The 19,936-nt window shown below is 42.9% G+C and overlaps 1 protein-coding gene across 2 annotated transcripts in view; it reads left to right on the top strand.

Annotated features, from left to right (window-relative positions):
* Snx9 (sorting nexin 9) overlaps window positions 1-19,936 on the top strand; it is a 92,884-nt gene that overhangs the window by 23,986 nt on the left and 48,962 nt on the right. For both annotated transcript variants that reach the window (XM_047557968.1, XM_047557969.1), the window contains exons 2-4: window positions 11,845-11,931; window positions 17,212-17,286; window positions 18,964-19,089. In XM_047557968.1, the coding sequence (XP_047413924.1) occupies window positions 11,845-11,931; window positions 17,212-17,286; window positions 18,964-19,089 (288 nt within the window). The remainder of the gene's footprint in view (window positions 1-11,844; window positions 11,932-17,211; window positions 17,287-18,963; window positions 19,090-19,936) is intronic.

The raw sequence follows: 19,936 nt of genomic DNA, 5'->3' as shown, positions 1-19,936 counted from the left end.
AATGGTACAGAATAGAGGACATGGACACAAACCCAAATAAATACAATTTTCTCATACTAGACAAAGGTTCCAACAATATGCAATGGAGAAAAGATAGCCTCTTCAACAAATGGTGCTGGGAAAACTGGAAAACCATATGCAATAGAATGAAATTAAACCCCTATCTCTCACCCTGCACAAAACTCAACTCAAAATGGATCAAGGACCTCGGAATCAGACCAGAGACCCTGCATCTTATAGAAGAAAAAGTAGGTCCAAATCTTCAACTTGTTGGGTTAGGATCAGACTTCCGTGTCACCCTTTTTAATTGACATGTTAATTAAATACCTACAAGGGGCAGTGTAACCAGTGCGTGCACACCAGGGCTGGTGATGTGGCTACATCTCCTTGGACTCTCATTTCTTCGTGTTGGGAATCTTCACCTACTCTCTTGCAGTCTTTGTGAAGTGTGGGACAAGTGGTGAGCTGTGGTCACCCTGCTGGGCCATGGAGCCTAGTGGCACCCATCCTGTCTGGTGTCTGTCATCTGACCTCGCCCGCCTTCCCTGCCCACTGTTTTCCCTACCCTGCCCTCGACTTCATTTTGAAGGATGTTTTTCTGCATACACAATTCTAGGTTGGTAGTTTTTGCTACTTGTCAGCACCTTAAAGATGGCTTTTGACCTGTTTTTGATGAAAAATCTGCAGTCATTTCATTTTTTGTTTCTCTGTACCTTTTTTTCCCTCTCTTTGCTTATATTCCACAATTTGAATGTGATGTCTCTTTTTTCAATTTCATTTAGTTTCTTTTTTTAATTATTATTAAAATATTTTTTATTTTTACAGACTGCATTTTGATTCATTGTACACAAATGGGGAACAACTTTTCATTTCTGTGGTTGTACACAACGTAGATTCACACCATTCATGTAATCATACATGTACATAGGGTAATACTGTCTGTCTCATTCCACTGTCTTTCCTTCCCCCACCCCCTTCGGCCCCATTTCCTCTACACCAAACTTCCTTCATTCTCCCCCCCAACCCCTGCCACCCCTCCTCATTATGTATCGTCATCCACTTATCAGGGAAAACATTCGACCTTTGGTTTTTGGGGATTGGCTTATTTCACTTAGCATGATATTTTCCAACTTCATCTATTTACCAGCAAATGCCATAATTTTATTCTTCCTTATGGCTGAGTAATATTCCATTGTGTATATATACCACAGTTTCCTTATCCATTCATCAATTGAAGGGCATCTTGGTTGGTTCCACAATCTAACTATTGTGAATTGAGCTGCTATGAACATTGATGTGACTACATCTCTGTGATATGCTGATTTTAAGTCCTTTGGGTATAAACCGAGGACTGGGATAGCTGGGTCAAATAGTGGGTCCATTCCAAGTTTTCTGAGGAATCTCCATACAGCTTTCCAGAGTGGCTGCATCAATTTGCAACTCCACCAGCAATGTATGAGTATACCTTTTCCCCACATCCATGCCAACACTTATTATTGCTTGTGTTCTTGGTAATAGCCATTCTAATTGGAGTTAGATGAAATCTTAGGGTGGTTTTAATTTGCATTTCTCTAATTACTAGAGATGATGAGCAATTTTCATGTATTTGTTGATCACCTGTATATCTTCTGTGAAGTATCTGCCCGGTTCCTTAGTCCATTTATTGATTGGGTTCTTTGTATTTTGGGTGTAAAGTTTTCTAAATTCTTTATAAACTTTGGAGTTTAGTGCTCTATCTGAAGTGTGTGTGGCAAAGATTTTCTCCCACTCTGTAGGCTCTCTTTTCACATTATTGATTGTTTCCTTTGCTGAGAAAAAGCTTTTTAGTTTGAATCTATCCCATTTATTGATTCTTGTTTTTATTTCTTGTGCTATGGGGATCTTGTTAAGGAAGTCTGATCCTAAGCCAATGTGATGGAGATTCGGGCCTACTTTTTCTTCTATTTGGTGAAGGGTCTCAGGTCTAATTCCTAGATCCTTGATCCATTTTGAGTTGAGTTTTGTACAGGGTGAGAGATAGGGGTTTAATTTCATTTTACTGCATATGGATTTCCATTTTTCCCAGCACCATTTGTTGAGGAGGCTATCTTTTCTCCATTGTAAGTTTTTGGCACCTTTGTCTAGATGAGATAACTGTACTTATGTGGGTTTTTCTCTGTGTCTTCTATGCTGTACCATTTGTCTACCTGTCTATTTTGGTGCCAATACCATGCCGTTTTTGTTACTATTGCTCTATAGTATAGTTTAAGGTCTGGTATTGTGATACCTCCTGTGTCACTCTTCCTGCCAAGGATTGCTTTGACTTTTCTGGGTCTTTTGTTCTTCCAAATGAATTTCATGATTACTTTCTCTATTTCTATGAGAAATGTCATTGGATTTTAATTGGAATTGCCTTAAATCTGTATATTGCCTTTGGAAGTATGGCCATTTTGATAATATTAATTCTGTCTTATCTAAGAACATGGGAGATCATTCCATCTTCTAAGGTCTTCTTCAATTTCTTTCTTTAATGTTCTGTAGTTTTCATTGTAGAGATCTTTCACCTTTGTTTAGACTGATTCCAAAGTTTTGGTTTTTTTGTTTTTTTTGTTTTTGAGGCTATTGTGAACAGAGTTGTTTTCCTCATTTCCCTTTCAGATGTTTCATCGCTTATGAAGAAAAATGCTTTAGATTTATACATGTTGATTTTATAGGCTGCTATTTTGCTGAATTCATTTATGAGGTTTAGAAGTTTTCTGGAAGAGTTTTTTGGATCCTCTAAATAAAGAATCATGTCATCAGCAAATAGTGACAGCTTGTTCTTCTTTTTCTATTCATATCCCCCTTTAATTTCTTTAGTCTGTCTAATTGCTCTGGCTAGTATTTCAAGGACGGTGTTGAATAGAAGTGGTGAACAAGAGGGCATCCCTGCCTTATTCCAGTTTTTAAGGGGAATGCTTTCAGTTTTTCTCCATTAAGAATGATGCTGGCCATGGACTTAGCATAAATAGCCTTTACAATGTTGAGGTATGTTCCTACTATCCCTATTTTTTCTAGGGTTTTGAGCATGAAGGGGTGTTGTATTTTGTCAAATGCTTTCTCTGCATCTATTGATATAATCATATATGAATGTGATGTCTCTTTATGTGGCTTTCTTTATTCAGCTTTAGGAACTGTGGATTGTAGTTTTCATAATTTGGGTCATTTTTGCCATTGTTTCACTTTTTTTCTATTTGTCTTCCCCTCCTGATTCCAGGTACCTCAGCGTTGGGCTGTGGGCTGTTATCTCACAGGTCACTCAGGGCTGCTCCTTTTCCCCACCTTTCTTCTTTCTGCTGACAGTTTCTGCTGCTGTGTCTTCAAGTGCACTGATCATTTCTTCCTCAAGCCCATCCAGTACATTTTTTCATTTCATGGATTGCAATTGACAGCTCTGCTCATTCCATTTGGTTCTTTTTTATAACATCAATTTCTTTCCTTACTGTGATCATTGTTCAGTTAAGTCCTTGATCATATTTATAAGAGCAATTCTAAAATATCTGCCAGAATCTCATTAGCTCTGTCATTTCTTGGTCTGTTTCTGTTGACGGATATTTTTGTCCTGGCATTGGGTCACATTTTTTTTTTTCTTGACTTGCCTATTAATTTTTTGTTGAATACTTGAGTACTGTGTTGGCGAGTGTCTGGATTTCATTTTCTCCCTTTAGAGGAGGTATTACAGTGTGTTTATGAATCAGTGATTCTTTCAAGGCTTATTTCTAAGTTTTGTTGGAGTGGGGAACCTGGAAGAGCCTGATCTCCAGGTGCCCACTGCTGGGCCCAGCCAGCCTCTTGGGTTCTGAGAACTTCAGATGGGCTCAGTGACATCCCCGCTCCAGCCAGTTGGAACTGCGTGCATGCAGCTCCACCTGGTCCCTGGCACTCTTAGGGTCTGCAGCTCCCCTATGGCTGCTCTCTCTTGGCCCTGTGGGTTTGCTCCTCACGCATAGTCTAGTGCCAGCAGCCAACTTAAGGCGCCTGATTTCTCCATGTGCTCCCTGTGAGTTCCCACTGCCTGGCCTCCTGGTGTTCTGGTCCTTTCTTAGCAGGAAGGTGCTTCCAGCTTGGGGCTCTCTGCTTGCCTTCCTCCCCCAGCGTTTGGGTGAAAAGGGAAAGGGCCTCCAGGCAGCAAGCTGGAGGGAGACACCGTGGGCTCCTCCTCTTGGTTCTTTCCTGCAGCCGCTCCTGGCTGCCCTGTTGCCCAGGATCTGGAAGGGAAGTGGCAAGACGGCAAGTCTGCCAACAGCGACTCCACCGCAGCTTTCTGCACCTTGATCTTGTCGGATGAAGTATTTCCTACTCATTTAACGTACTCCTTTTTCTCTTTATTTTATTTGAGCTGTACTGTAGCCTCCTTAGTTCCACCTTTCTCTATTTGTATTCTCTGGAAGGCCCTCAGTTGATTGCTGATAAGGGAAAAGGTGTTGGATCTCACTGTTTGCCGCCCCGCCCTGCCCGTGTGTGTGCAGTGCAGCAATTGCCCACCGGGCCTCCGCTAGCAGTGGAGACCTGTCTTTCCCCAGCACACAGACAGGTCCTCCGGGAGTCTTTGTATTGTTTGAGAAATGGGGATTTCAGGGAGATTTACCTCCAGGTGAGGAGTTTAAAGCACTGAGTGTACAGAGAATATTTCAGTGGAATCCTTGTTGAGGACTGTTTTTCTTAGCCCTATTGAGATAAGGTACTTTTTACCTAAGAATTATTGGAGGAATCAGTAAAAAGTAATCAGTGTAGAAAAGGGCTCACTGGTGCCTGCCTGTGAGCGTTAGCATAAGACCAAAGGACTAATAGCTGAAATGGGAATTTACTTCATGGCATGATGTGAGTTGAAGAAAGTTTTCAACCTCATAGGGATAATAAATATTTTAAGGTATTTGTACCATTTTGGTAATTAAACCAAGTTTTATTTAAAAACTGATAATGTTTAAAATCTTTAACAAATGGTCCCTGCCATTAATTATTGATTTCTGGCCTAAAGGTGCTAAAAATGAAGTTTTGTCTCTGTATTTCTCAAGTCATAGTTTGTTTCAGGTGCCCAGTTTTTAAGTGAAGAGGGTACGTTTGGGCAAAATGTACTTGTAATTCCTTCAAACACATTGCCCTAGGGCTTGGTGACTTGTATGTTTACAGACAGCGTCTTGACCTTGTGCACTGTGTTGTTGGAGCATGGTGTGATTTATTGATCCTGCTCCCTTCTTGAAGGCACTTCATGCTTTTGGCTAGCTCTTCTGATTATATTGTGTTGCTCATGGAACTGCCCTCCAATTATATGCATATAGTGCATACACACACACACACACACACACACACTGAGTTTACAGGGAAACTATTGGTTTTTGTCAGTTTATTTAAAAATTGCTCTCATTATGTTTTCATTGTTGTAACATTTTTTCAAATGATTGGAGCCAAGTGGCTCCCTGAGGGCTGCTCAGCCGATCAGCCTGCGCTGTCGCCCCTGCTTGGGTATACACACTCCATGGGCAGAGACCCCCAGTGCATTGTGCACTGTTAGCATAAAATAGGTGATCTCTCTCCATTGAAAGTTTGTCTTGTATAATTATAAGTTCTGTTTTCTAGTTGTGAGATTATCTGTTTTGCTAGTTTCCTCTTTAAAACAGTTTTGACTTCTTCCTTTTGTTTTTATGCCTCTACAAGTTTTATGGTGGTGGTGGTGGTGGTTTTGATTGCTCTGTTATATTTGTTCCTCTGGCGGAGCTGCCACCTCTCTGAAATGTGAATGGTAGGACTGCTCTGCTTTACCTCAGTCTTAAAACACAGACACACCGGGCGTGGTGGTGCATAACAATAACCCAATCTGCTGGGGTGGGGGCATGCCGAGGCTGGAGGATTGCAAGTTCCACGCCAGCCTGTGCAACTTGGTGAGATTCTGTCTCAAACAAGGGGCCAGAGGGGCTGGAGTTGTGACTCAGTGGTAGAGCGCTTGCCTGGCATGTGTGAGGCACTGGGTTTGATTCTCAGCACCACATATAATTAAATGAACTAAATAAAGGTCTATCAACATTTAAAAGTGTATTTTTTTTAAAAAGTGGGGGGAGGGAGGCTGGAGACACAGCTCAGTGGTAGAGCTCTTGCCTTGCATGTACACGGCCCTGGGTTCCATCCCCAGTACTGCAAAAATAAATAAATAAATAAATAAAAAAGCCTCACTCACATAAGTACACATATACAAACAGATATACATGATGCACACAAAGCATTTATTTTGGTTCTTGTCAGAATGATTGATGAAATACAAATAAGCCTGCATTTGTTCATGCAAGAATGCATGAGAGATGCTGGTTTCCCCTGTGGCTAAGAGGGCCAGAACTCCCCAGGATTGTCATCCCCTACCCACTGTGGTTTGGGTCTAGGGGAGCTCCTGCCCTAGGCTCCAGTGAGTTAGGAGTTTGCCCTCCAGAACACCCTCAGGGCCTCACTACAGGCCATCTGCTGTGGGTGGAGGGCTGGTTCCTGTGTGATTCCCAGAGGGAGTAGACTCCAGAAACACTTTTTATGGGAGTCAGTAGCCAGGGCTACTTTCCCTTGAATTGGGGGAGGGGCAATAGTTCCAGAACCTTTGGTGGACTCGGAAGAGGCAATCCTTACACATGCCAGTTTTTAGCATAGGCAAAATGTGTATATAATATTCAGAAAAATCAGAGGCCATGCTAGCTAGTGCTTATGGCCCTCTGACAGTCATTGTTCTCTGCTTTATTTTTATTCATTTTTCATTTGTGTCACAATGCATGTGCTGTTATCCTTATTTTTGAGGAATTTGAGACCAGAGGTTAAGGAATTGGGCCAAAGTTTTCAAGTCTGATGAAATGGTGGAGTGGGGATTTGGACCCCTGTGCCCGGTTCCAATGCCAGCGACCAAGTACTAGATTGGAAATAATCACACACATACCCCCTTGGGCGGAATGAATCATTGGGTCCCTGCACTTCACTGATGCAGGGATCAAGCACTGTGACTGGAAGTGAATTTCTACCAGTTGTCTCTGGGGTTTGGGATTTGTGTGGTCTTTGCTTTTCAACTTTATATATGTTATTTTGTGTGTGTGTGTTTCCTACAGTAAACATGTAGTTTTACAGTCAGGAGAAACAAAATCATTTTAACTTGGGTCTGGGGGTGAAGTTATTCTTAGCCACAGCCAGGTTTTGCTGTCCTTTGCCTGGAGGTTGAAGAATGGATTAGCAGCTTTGCAGCTCAGCAGCAGATGTGCTGATAGGAGTGGCCTGAGACTGAGTCAGAAATGATGTGTGCAGGACTCCCAGGCACTGTGTTCTCTGGCTCTCTGGTATGTTTTTGAATAATCGTATGCACATGTATGCATGCAAATGTATCAGTTGCCTAACATTTTGAAGGAAACTTTCAAAGGCACTCATACCCTTTGGCAAAGAAAGAGGAAGAGTTTAAAACTTTTCCTGCTTTAATTTCATTATATCGCCTTTGTTGTAAAAATATGCTGTAGGGCTGGGGTGTGGCTCAGTGGTAGAGCACTGGCCTAGCACATGTGAGGCCCTGGGTTCCATTCTCCGCACCGCATGTAAATAAGTAAAATAAAGGTCCACTGACAATTAAAAATTTTTTTTAAAAAATACGTACACTGTATTTACATATAGCACATTTACATACAGAGAAATCAATAGTACTCAGAATATACAGTTAAACACTTATATAGCCTTTAATACAGGTTTTGTTGGGCTTCTCTCCAGCTCTGGAGCTAGACTTGGGAGCGTTTTGTGCCTTGTAATAAGCAGGGAAGCATTCTGTCATGGGCCGTGGTGGGTTCAGCAGGAGTCTGTGCATCCTAGACAGTGGTGCAAGACAGTACTTCAGATTGTTAATTTTTTTGACTACGTAGTTTCTTAAGTTCATTCCTATTTTGTCTTTTATTGTTACCATCAATGGTGCCCCCGTTTTAATTTAAATTTGGACAGCTGATACATGTACATGGTTAAACTGACAAAAGAAATACACCAAGAAGTCTCACTCCCATCCTTGTTCTTATCCACTCCTTTTTCTCTGCTGTCTCTCTAGGCAACCAATTTAAAATTAAATACTTGTTTTACTTACTGATTATTTCTTTAAGTAAATACTGGAAAATATAAAGCACATGAAAAGGTGGCATACTATATGTTCTGTTCTACAACTCGCTTTTCTCCCTTACCTGTGTGTTTCTACGGAGATTTTTTTCGTTCTGTGTACTACAGTATATTCCGTGGTGATGAGCTTCCATGGCCAATGTGAGCAGTTCCCTGTTGGTAGATGCTTGGCTGCCTCAGTTTTCTGATGGTGCACACATGGCTACAGTAAATGTCCATGTACCCTGGTGCCCTTAGAGAACGGATTCCCTTGATGACATTTGTGGGTCGACGTGTGTATAAGCTTTCTGGCACCATAACCAGTACCTGAGATGATCAACTTAGAAAAGGTCGATTTTATTTTGGGTCACAGTGTTGGCGGTTCCAGTACTCAGTTGGTTGACCCTGTTGCTTTCAGGCCTGTGGCATGACAACCCCTGGTGGCAGGAGGGTGGGGTTAAGCACAGTGAAAGGGAAGAGGAGGAGGCCAGGATCCCAGGACTCCTTCAAGGGCGCTTCCCTCAGGCCCACCCTCAGGTCTGTACCACTCCACTGGCCGGCATCATGGCTGGTGGCCAGGCCTCAACGCATGGCCTTTGGGTGACGTTTAAGATTCATGCTGCACACGGGTAACTGTATGTTTAAAGCTGTGTTGGCTAGCATTCCTCACCTGTCGGATTAGCAGAAATACGGAAGTTGGACAACTTATTTTGTTGGTGAAGCATTGGAGAACTGTTACAAAACCCCTAGTGGAGATAAATCTGGCAACATCTACCAGATTAATTTGTTCTTCCCCATGTGTGAATTCTAGAGGTTCTTTATATAGTAGAAGGATTAATTAACCCTTTGTGATATGAGTTACAAATATGCTTTTTAACTTACATTTTATATTAAGGCTGGCGATTTTTGTAGTCCTTAGAGCCAGACAGGAACAAGAAAGTGCAGTAAGGCAGACAGAATCATAGACGTGAGGAGGAGTGAGCGTTGCCTACTCCTGCCTGCAGAAGAGAACCACAGTCCCCCGGTACGGGATGTGCACCTGGTGGTTAAGGGAACACAGGTGAGATTGGTGTCCACTAGTGATTTACCTCGTCTGTAACTTTGTAAAATTTTTATTGAGATTAATTGTGGTTGGCGGTGTGTACTAGATATATAGTTGGGAAGTTATCTGCTGACCAGGAATTTTGTGGACACGCTTCTTAAAGTGTGTAGCCAACTTTGGAAAAAGTGATGTAGGAAGATGGACCTTTTCTTTCAAAGACCACATGAGAAAGAGACGGATGGGCCTTTGAGGTTGGGGGCAGCATCCAGATTTGTGCGGGTACTGCAGTGGTGAACAAGAGGAGGGAAGTGAAAATGGGAAGGAGAGCGAGAGAGGAGGGAGGTTTTCGGTGCTGATGGCTCCCACTTTTACCTGAGCTTTGTCTTCTCCAGGCTGAGTGGTCTCGAGTTGTTTTCTTGTGAAATGTTATACCTGTTCAAAGTTAGGCTTATTAAATTCTTTTGTTCTCCAAAACTGTTCTCACTTCTAATTTTTAAGAAGACTTTCTAGTCGTTTTAATAAGTTTTAAATTCAGTATTTTAAATAAACCTACAGTGGTTATATTTTTCTGTGTGTGTCATAGTAGTCCATTTATCTGCTGTAGCAGGACACCAGATACTGGGTAATTTATAAAGAGCAGAAATGTATTTTCTCACTCCTTTGGAGGCCAGGCAGTCCACGATCAAGGCTCAGAGGCTAGGGCCTGGTCTCTCTGCTTCCAGGATGGCGCCTTGAACACTTGTCCTATGGCGGGAAGGGTGTTGTGTCTTCATATGGCAGGGCAGCAGGAGAGAGTGAACCTGCTCCCAAGGCCCCTAATGGTGGCATTGGGCCCCACCTCCCAGTTGGCATTTATAATTAAGTTTCAACCAGAATTTTAGAAAAGACATACATTCAAATCTAGTCACGAGTGTGTGACAATGTCTGAATGTGCTGGGGAGTGTCCATTTCTTTATTTTTTACTTATTTCACATTTGGTTTCACCAAATTGCAAGTTTAATGTGAACATAGGGCTTAGGAATTCTGTATGTGGGGACTGGTTGAGTTTAGCTGGATTTTTTTACATTTTAAGCAGGATTCTTAGGGAACAGTGACACAACAGCAGGTTCCTCTGCCACCCTGGAGCTTGGCGCAGCGAGCACTCTGGGCTCCTCTCCAGGGGAAGCTCACTTCCTTCCGCGGAGGACCCTGGTGCCTTTATCTCCTAGCTGCCCTCGCTGCACGGAGGACCGAGGTTGATGTGACATGTTTTTAAAAAAATTATCCCACAACATGACAAACAGAATTCTATCTACTTTGCAGCTGTGTGAGAAAAATACCTCCGCGTGGTTTCTTTGTTCTTTGTCCTGACCCGAGGAGACTGCAGAGCTGGCAGTGTTGGCTCCCCTGCCCTGTCCCTCAGCCCCTTCCCTGCCTGTCAGGGACAGAGAGAAAAGGAACCCATGGCATTTCTTGACACTCCACTACCATTTGTTTCACTCCAGCATTTTATTAGGGAAGTTTTCAAATGTGTAGGAAAGTTGGAATAATTTTCCATGAAATGCCATCAATCCACTGTCTAGGTTCCGTTAACGGTTTACATGTCATGACACCTGCTTCATCGCATATCCACCCCTCAGTCCACCTGGTTATTTTTTATTTATTTCAAAAGAGGGGATTTCTTTCCTCCAGGCTTTATCGGGGGTTGTGAATCCTTCATCCCCATTAAAAAGCACGGGGCACTTGTGGAGGGAGCTGAGGCCCAGCCCCTTTGCCCTGCGGAAGGTCTGCGGAGGGAGCGCCGAGCTGGGAGGTGCACTGAACTTGCCTTGTGGGAACCCGCTGCCTGCTTCCCAGGTGCCTGCTGTGCCCAGTTCATGAGATGCCCCCGGAGGAGAGTCTGTGAGGCATAATTGAGAACGGGAAAGGCCAGGTCTGTCTGCCTGCACGCCGTGGGGTCCTGCAGACACGCACACTCTACCACGGGGGTTTCTCCGTGAGGCTGTGCCTGGCAGTGTCCCCGCAAGCACAGGCTTCTGGCCTGCAGTCCCATGGCTCCTCTGGAGGAAGAGCCTAAAGAACAGTCCCTCCTCGCATCAGCACAACAGCTTCCCTTTAGTCTGTTCTCTTTGAAATGGAGAGTTCATTTCAGGGAGAAGTTGTGGAACCGCACTTAGCCTGCCCCACAGCCCTGTGGAAGTGTCTGTCACACAGAGCTCACGTTTCTGAGTTAAGGGGGCCCAAGATGCTGCCTCGTCAGATTCATCCCAGCGGCTGGTTCCATTCTTGGCTAGTGAGAGTTCTAACAGCAAGGGATTCTTCTGCAGGTGGAGGGCACTGACGTCGCTTGCCAGGGTTCCGAGTGAGCAGTCCCAGGATGAACAGCATCTTCTTACCTCCTAAAAGGAGGGGCATGCTCTTTAATTTTTAATAAATAGGTGTATTTGGAGTTATTTTTTGAAGTGTTGCACACTATAATGCAGTATGGCAGCTGCCGAAAACTGTCCCCCTTCCACAGCATCAGGGGCTGTCACCATTGGTGACCTGTCTCCAGTACAGCTGACAAGCCATTCTGGTAAAGGGTCTTCCCTTTTACAATCAGCCCAGCCACCTTCTGTTCATACCAGCCTGTTTACAAAGCGGACAGTAAAGGCGGTTTGGTTCTCTACTGTTGGGCCTACATTTACCTGAAATGCTCTTTTCTTCTGTACTCCCAATAGGCTCGGGTTATGTATGATTTTGCTGCTGAACCTGGGAATAATGAACTGACGGTTAATGAAGGAGAAATCATCACAATTACAAATCCGGTAAGAGAAGCATATTTTAAATCTGGTTATTTCTTGTTGACTTTTTTTTTTTTTGTACAGGAGATTGAACCCAGGGATGCTCTACCACTGAGCCACATCCCCTGCCCTTTTTAAATTTGAGGCAGGGCCTCATTAAGTTGCTGAGGCTGGCCTTGAACTTGCAATCATCCTGCCTCAGTCTCCAGAATTGCTGGGATTACAAGCTGGCACTGCCATGCCCGTTTCGTGCACTTATTTTTAAGATTTAAATTTTTAAGGTTTAATTTTTTCTATAAGTTGATCATTCAAACTCACATTAATTTTTTTTCTGTTGCTTAAAAGTATTGATGCTGCGGTAAGAGTCTATTACATAAACACTGTGAAAAGTTCCCTAGAGATAGCTGGGACAAGACTGGGTTTCTTATGTCTCGATTTTATAATTGTTTTCTTTGTTATTGATAAACTTTCAAGCACCCTCTGGTTGTTCTGGAACTTAGTTCAGTATGCTTTCCCCTAGTGGTGCTGTGTCTTTAGAATGCAAGAGAGATGGTGCTGCCTTTCCTCAGCAGCTCTGCTTACTGAGTGGCGTTATTATTCTGAGCTCCAACCCTAAATTAGATTGCCAGAGAGCAGTGTGTGATAGACTGCATCAACTTTGTTCCCAGTAAGTTCTCTCTGCTGAGTTATAAGTTATTGCTTCAGCTTTTATTCAAAAAAAGAAATGGCTATATGTATAACAAGCATTTCTGCATCTCTGCACATGTATATGTAAATAGACATGCACGTATCTTCAGATATGCTCATGTATATACCCACATACATTAACATACAACTTCACATATGTTGTGTATCTCTGCTCGCTTACCTAGGTGTATTACTGCCCCTTCTGATAAGCAGCCATGTGATCTTTTATCTCAGGTTCTTTCTCAGATTCAGCATGTTTCCTTTCACAAAATAAAATCACAATTGAATTTCCTTTGTGATTTTTGTTGCTGAGAAGCACAGAGGCAAACATAATACTCATTTTTTCAATCATCTTGGGCCCAGATCCTGTTATTTCTACTACCTCTGTGTGATTATGTGCCTCAATCTGCTTTATTTTTTGTTTTGTTTTATTTTCATTTTTTTTTTTTTTCAGTACTGGGGATTGAAGCCAGGGGTGCTCTACCACTGAACTACAGCACCCCAGACATTTTTTTTATTTGAGGCAGGGTCTTTCTAAGTTGTACAGGCTGGTCTTGAACTTGAAATCCTCCTGCCTCAGTCTCCTGATTAATAGTCCTTTTTATATATAAACCTTCTTACAGAATACAGTAAAATTATGAGATGAACCCCATTTGTAATAAGATTTAAGAAAAATAGTCTCAAATACTACTATTTCATTTGGGCGGCATACACAGCTAGAGAAGGACCAAAAGCAGGCTCAGAGAGTCAGTCTTCGTAGTTGTGAAATCAACAAAACTTTGTTGTACTCTTTCTTCATCTCTTCCCCCTCCTCTCCCAACACCACTGAGAGTGGCTAGCTCTGATGCTGCTCTGTGCACACCTCTGGCCTGTGCTCCTGGCTGGTGTCCTCCCTAGTCCTGCCACCGCCTCTGGGTTCCCTGCTGTCCATCCTGCTCTGATCGCTCCCGTGCTCAGTCATCCATGCTGAACACAGGGGCAGTCCTGGCCTAGGTGTCTCCAGACACAGAAGTCGGAGGCCTTGCCTGGCCCTAGGCTTCTGGCTTTCTAGAGAGATCAGGTTGGTGCTCCTGTCCGATGCCCGTGCCTCTCCCTTCCCCTCTGGCCGTGCTTTTGTGACCCGCTCCTCTTTCTGCCCTGTGGTGTTAGTGTTCGTGTCATTCCATCTTTGGCTCCTTTTCCTCACGTTGCACATTCTCAGGTTGTTTGTAGCCACCTGTATGCTAAATTCATAGTGTCTGCAGCTTGACCAGGCTGCCCAAGCCTCAGCTTGGCTGTCCAGCGGAGCCCTAGGCATCCTACCTAGCTTTGTCACAAGCACCTCAGACGTGGCGTGGGACCTACCAGCTCACCACACATGCTGAGCTCATCCTCTTCCTGAAGTCTCTGTTTTTCTAATGTGGAACTGCCTCCATTCAGTCACCCCAGCTAGGGCTGAAGATCACAGAGACACGTTGGTCTTAGACTTGCTCACATCCAGCCTCTCCCCTCTGTCTCTACTGCCACTGGGCTGAGCGAAGCCCTCCTCTGTTCCCTGGACCGTGTACCTTCCTGGCTGGCCTTTCTCCTCCCATGGCCTGTTCAAGCTGCCAGCCTGACCACACGCTCCTCCCAGATGGCTTCCTGACGCTGTCGGTCTACAAGACACCTACCCTCTGGCCCATCCTTCCTCTCCAGCTTGTCAGCATGTGCACACCCTCTTCCATGCGTGACTGGCATGTGCACCCATGTACATACCCACACACTCACATCCTCACATAACCTTCTGAACTCACACCAGCACACTCTCACACTTAAGAGTGCTTACAAACATTTACACACTCGCAAGTTCACAGTCACATTCTGACACTTGGTCTCATAGCACACAGACACACACCTTGAGCACACACTCACAAGCACACACAGTCCCGTTTGTTGTGACTTTGCACTTTGGCCCATGTTGTTGCCCTGCCTGTCATGCCTGCGTACTGCTGTCCCACCCAGTCTGTCAGCGTCACGAAACACCACAGAAATCCTGTCTCCCTGAGGTTTAAGAGATGTCTTCTCCAGAAGGAGTGGAATCCTTGGGGCCACGCCGAGTGCTCTGTGGTGCCCTGTGATGGCCTGCCCTGTGCCCACGTATCCCGTTTGAACCAGGGAGGTCCTTGAGGCTGGAAACCAGGCCGTGTTCTTCTCTTCCCCTGTCCTGAGTATGCTAGATGTTGTGTACTGTCTGCCTTAAAGCAGACACATTATTTTCATTTTAAAATTATTTTGTATAATTTCAAATACATACTGGAGAGGGAGACTGTATTAACCACACCTTCGTCCCCATCATCCCATCATCCAGCTTCAGTAATTATCAGCTCACTGTAACTAGCCTCGTGTCATCTCTACTCCTGACTGTCCCTCCAGCTTCTCTCTCCTGTAACAACACACTTGGTTATTTTGAAGCAAACTTCATTGTGTCATTTTATACATAAAGATTTCAAGTCTGGTGCAATGGTGTTCTTCTGTAGTTCCAGATGCTTGGGAGGCTGAAGCAGGAGGTTTACTTGAACCCAGTGATTTGAGGCCAGCCTGAGCAACATAACAAGATCCTGCCTCAAAACACCAAACCAAAACAGGAGAATTCAATATGTATCTCTGAGAAATAGAGCTGGTTTTAGACATAACAACAGAACCATTCATTCTATCCCACCTAACAAAATTATCAAGTTCCTAATATTATCAAATAACTCTTTAGCCTAATAGCCACAGCTATATAAACTTGACTGATTTGAAAATTGAGCTAAAGGGGTTGGAGTTGTGGCTCAGTGGTAGAGTGCTTGCCTAGCACGTGTAAGGCACTGGATTCTGTCCTCAACACCATGTAAAAAAATAAACCAATAAAGTTTAAAAAGTGCTTTAAAAAATTGAGCCTGAAGACTCACTAGAGTGTTAATGTCAGTAAACTGTTGGATACACTCAAACTGAAGCTTGGTAGATTAGTGCAGAAGGTCACGCTGTGTTAAAGGATGTAGGTCATGTAGAAGAACTTTAATTTTGGATCTGCTGGGTGGAAAGAGCAGTGAACTGTCAATCCTGCCCTGCAGGGTTGCAGCCTTTGAAACCTGGTGGCGCAGAGCTGGAGACCAGGCTGGAGCAAGGTGCTACTGGGAGAAGGGAAGGAGCAGGCGCAGGTGCATCCCCCAGGTGGGAGTAAGTGAGGACTGGCAGTGCTGAGGGCAGAGAGGGACAAGGCAGCTGGCAGAGGTGAAGGCAGGGTCTCCATTTTGACAGTATTTTGAGAACCTATTTTTATTGTCTTAAAAAAGAATTACTGGGCAATTTTGGATAATATGTTAGGTTTATATAAGCAAATGGGTTCCATTTTCAATGACAGTAAAGATTCTTTTGTTTGCATAGTTTTTTTTCATTGAAGTACTTGTTCGTTTTCTTAGTAAAATAGTATCTCTTCCAGTTGCTATTGGTGTCAAAAAGTAACAAACTTATGACTTAAAATTATTTTTAAAAAGCATGTGGTTAGATAACTATAATGTTCTGTATATTTCAAAAAAGCTAAAAGAAAGGATTTTGAATATTTTCACCACAAAGAAATAATAAATGTTTGAGGAGATAGTTAAGTTTACCATGATTTGAATGTTACACAATATATATGTGTACTGAAACATCACATAGCACCCCATAAATTCATTCAGATTTTATATGTTGATTTAAGAATAGTTAATAGTTTTAAGAATATTTATTCAGATTCAGATAATTATTAACTAATTTTGGCATTATTTACAAACTTAAGAAAACCACTTTCAGGAGAAAAAAGTAGAACTTTGTCAAGATGAATACATAGAAAACTGGGAATCTTGACATAGAGTTGTGTAGCTTTATTTAGTCTGTTAATATTCTTTATCTGGTTAATAAGGAACCATGGATCAGTTAGCTCTTCCTGCCTGATAGATGTTTCCAAAACTCAGTGGTTTAAACCAACACCTGTGTATTGCTCAGGAACCTGCATGTCAGCCAGGTGGTTCTGCTGTCTGGACTTCTGTTACTCCACCAGAGCTAAATGGTCTGAGATGGCTTCATCATGGATCTCACAGGTCTTCTCCTGGGCTGGGCTGGACAGCAAGGAGACTCATCATCTAGCATCTCAAATTAATTCTTGGGACTCCAACAGAGGGAGCTGCAATGTGCAGAGCCCCTTGAGGACAGGCTCCAGGTGCCCCTGGAGCATTTCCACCTCGTAGTGTTGGCCAGAAAGGTCGCCGCAGGCAGTGCAGGGTGGGGAGGCGCATTCTTCCCCTTGACAGAGCTCTGACCACTTTTGTTAACTGCCACAGACCAGTAAGTAGAGATCACAAATGATGATAATCCACTGAAATGCTGTCTTTGGTCCTTGATCACTTATTATTCAAGTACTATTTGTCTTGTTTGTAGATCACATTATTTTCTGGAGTGAAGAAGACTTAAGAATTTAAAATTTTGTGTAGTGTTAACTGTGATAATAAAAAACTTGATCACTTCAGTGTAATGATTTACAACAATTTACAAATAAATTTATAACAGTTACCAAAGTGAAATTTCTGCCGAAAATCCTAAATGTAATCTTTCTCTTTCCTTTCTGGGTAACTTTATCAGGATGTTGGTGGAGGATGGCTGGAAGGAAGAAACAGCAAAGGAGAGCGTGGGCTCGTCCCCACAGACTATGTGGAGGTAAGAACTGTCAGGCGTCTTTCATCAGTTATCAAAGCAGTCAGAAGGCAGTGATATTTGTAAAAAGTTTTGAAAAATGCAAAAGTAATAATTGTAAAAGCAATGAATACAAATTGTATAAAATATGGAAAACACATTGAAGTAGAACTAAGAAAAAATATTACCTATAGACCCAAGCTCCTAAGAGTGACTGCAGATATGTAGATTAAGTTCCTTTTATTTTTCTGAGTTAAAATTCTTACTTTTCCTTTGCTAATATTGTGTAATAGCTGCTGCCTGCAACACTGTTTATTGTAGAGTCAATTCACAAAATTTAAACAGATTTTCTAAAAGGACTTGCCTCTCAGTTCCTTCCCCCATTTCCGAGTGGGCTACTGTGATAGGTCCTAAGGACAGTGTGACAATACCCTAAAAGACAAACCCATCAGAGACAAAACCCTCTGTTGAGTCAACTGCCTGGCACCCTCTGCTGGTTGTCTCTAGATTTCTCAAATCAAAGAGTGCTGGGTCCTTGGTGAGCTTGCCTGTCACCTCTGGTGCCTGTTAGTAAAGTTGAAGATAGATCAAGAAGCGCTTCAGTCCAGCTCCAGTGGAGGGGAAGAGGGCCCTGGGACGATGGGAAGGGAGGCTGCCTTTCTGTTGTTCTTGAGTGAGAAGGAGGGCTAGGAGCCCGAAACCTTCAGGAGAATCCGCTGAGATCTCTGGATTTCCCTTGAGATACATCCATACACACACACACCCCAGCCTTGTCCCCAGCTTCCAGATGGTTCACAGGCCTCTGAGCTCAGTCCACAGGTCAGAGATTTGAGCCTGTGTTAGCTCTGCTATGCATCTGGGATCCTAAAAGTGAACAAGATTGAGAAGAGTCTGAGGATTTAAGTCAATATTGGCATTTTATTTTCTAGAATTCCACTTACTTCTAGAAAGAAACAGTGATTTCAGACAGTCTTAGGTTTGCTTATCTTCTAAGACTGTGGACCACCTAAGTCAGATATGAACAGGTCCAACAGGCAAAAATTAAGAACCCAGTTTAACTCAACAGCATCATCAGTCAACTGGATATTATGAATGTCTGGAGACTGCCTCATACAACGACAGAATGAACTTTCACCTCAAATTCATGTGAACATCCCCAAGACAGACTGTGTTCTGAACTATAAAACACCTCACCGTGTTTAACAGGAGATGGCCAGGTGTGAAGCTCAGCGTTGGAATGCTTGCCTAGCATGCACAAGGTTCAGTTTGATCCCCAACACACGCAATTTTTTTTAATTTAAAAAATTTTTTAAAAAGTATATACTCCTTAAAAAAAGAGAGAGAAAAGAACACATACAATATCTGCTATCAGACCATAGTGGAATCAAATCCAAAATCAGTAACAGAGATAGCTGGAAAACTCCCAAATACTTGAAATTGTTGAACACAATTCTAAATAGCATATGAATCAAAGAAGAAATAATAACAAGAGAAATTAAATAACAGTTAAAGTAAAAATGAAAATACAGCTTATCAAAATTATAGAATGCAGCAAAAGCAGTGCTTAGAGGAAAATTTATAGCCTCAAAAAGTATAAATTCCTTTTCCATAATAGAAGACAATTCCCATTTGACCTCAGAGGCTCTCACTGTGAAATGACCCTAATTTATGAAAATAACTGTGACTTTTTCTAATATTCAGATGTTACCCAGTGATGGAAAAGATCAGTTTTCATGTGGAAATTCAGTGGCTGATCAAGCTTTCCTTGACTCCCTCTCGGCAAGTACAGCTCAGACAAATTCGGCAGCCTCCAATAGCAGTAACCAGGTATGTCTTACGTTGTCCTGGTGGTTGCAACTGGCTCTCCTGAAAGCAAGGTGCATTTATGAAAGCTTGTGATGTGTCTACTATTGTCATTCCCTGATGCATAAGCAAAGTAGATTTTAGGTTTGATCCGTGGCATTTCTGCTGGGTATTAACAAAGAACTCACCTGTTAATCCTGCTAAAAACTGTTTTCAGAATCAATAAGAAAAACGATAGGATGTCAAGAGTTGTTTTAAAAGTCTGTAATGCTGTGAACACAGACCCAAGAGTTGCAATACTCTCTGAAATGAAGGCATGGAAAGAGGAGAAGGGTCCTGTCATGGAGGTGGTCAGGGTCAGGACCTGGGCTGGTCAGGGCCTGGGCACAGGGCTCCCACTGTCAGAGCTGAAGGCCCCTCATTTTGCTCATAGAAGGAAAAGTTCTGAGCGGATCCAGGCATTCAGTGGTTTTACTATCTTTGTGTTGCTTTAAGACCTCTTGTAATAGTGGGATAATTTGAGAAAAATAACAGCAAAACTTTACATTTGTTTTAATTAAAACTTGACTAGTTTAGCAAATCTGAATGTTTAACCAGAGTGAGTGACAAGAAGAGAATTGAGAAGATGGGTATCAACGTATTATTGCTATGTACATCTTTAAAAACAAATGGGCACCCAGGCATGGTGGCATGTGCCTGAAATTCCAGTGACTTGGGAGGCTGAGGCCCAAGGATCACAGTTCAAAGCCAGCCTCAGCAATTTAGTGAGACCTTAAGCAACTCAGCAAGACCCTGTCTCTAAATAAAATATAAGGCAGGGCTGGGGATGTGGCTCAGTGGTTAAACACCTCTGGGTTCAAATCCCCAGTAC

Source organism: Sciurus carolinensis, chromosome 7 (assembly GCF_902686445.1).
Source record: "Sciurus carolinensis chromosome 7, mSciCar1.2, whole genome shotgun sequence".
NCBI lineage: Eukaryota > Metazoa > Chordata > Mammalia > Rodentia > Sciuridae > Sciurus > Sciurus carolinensis.
This window is presented reverse-complemented; position numbering and strand designations above follow the sequence as displayed.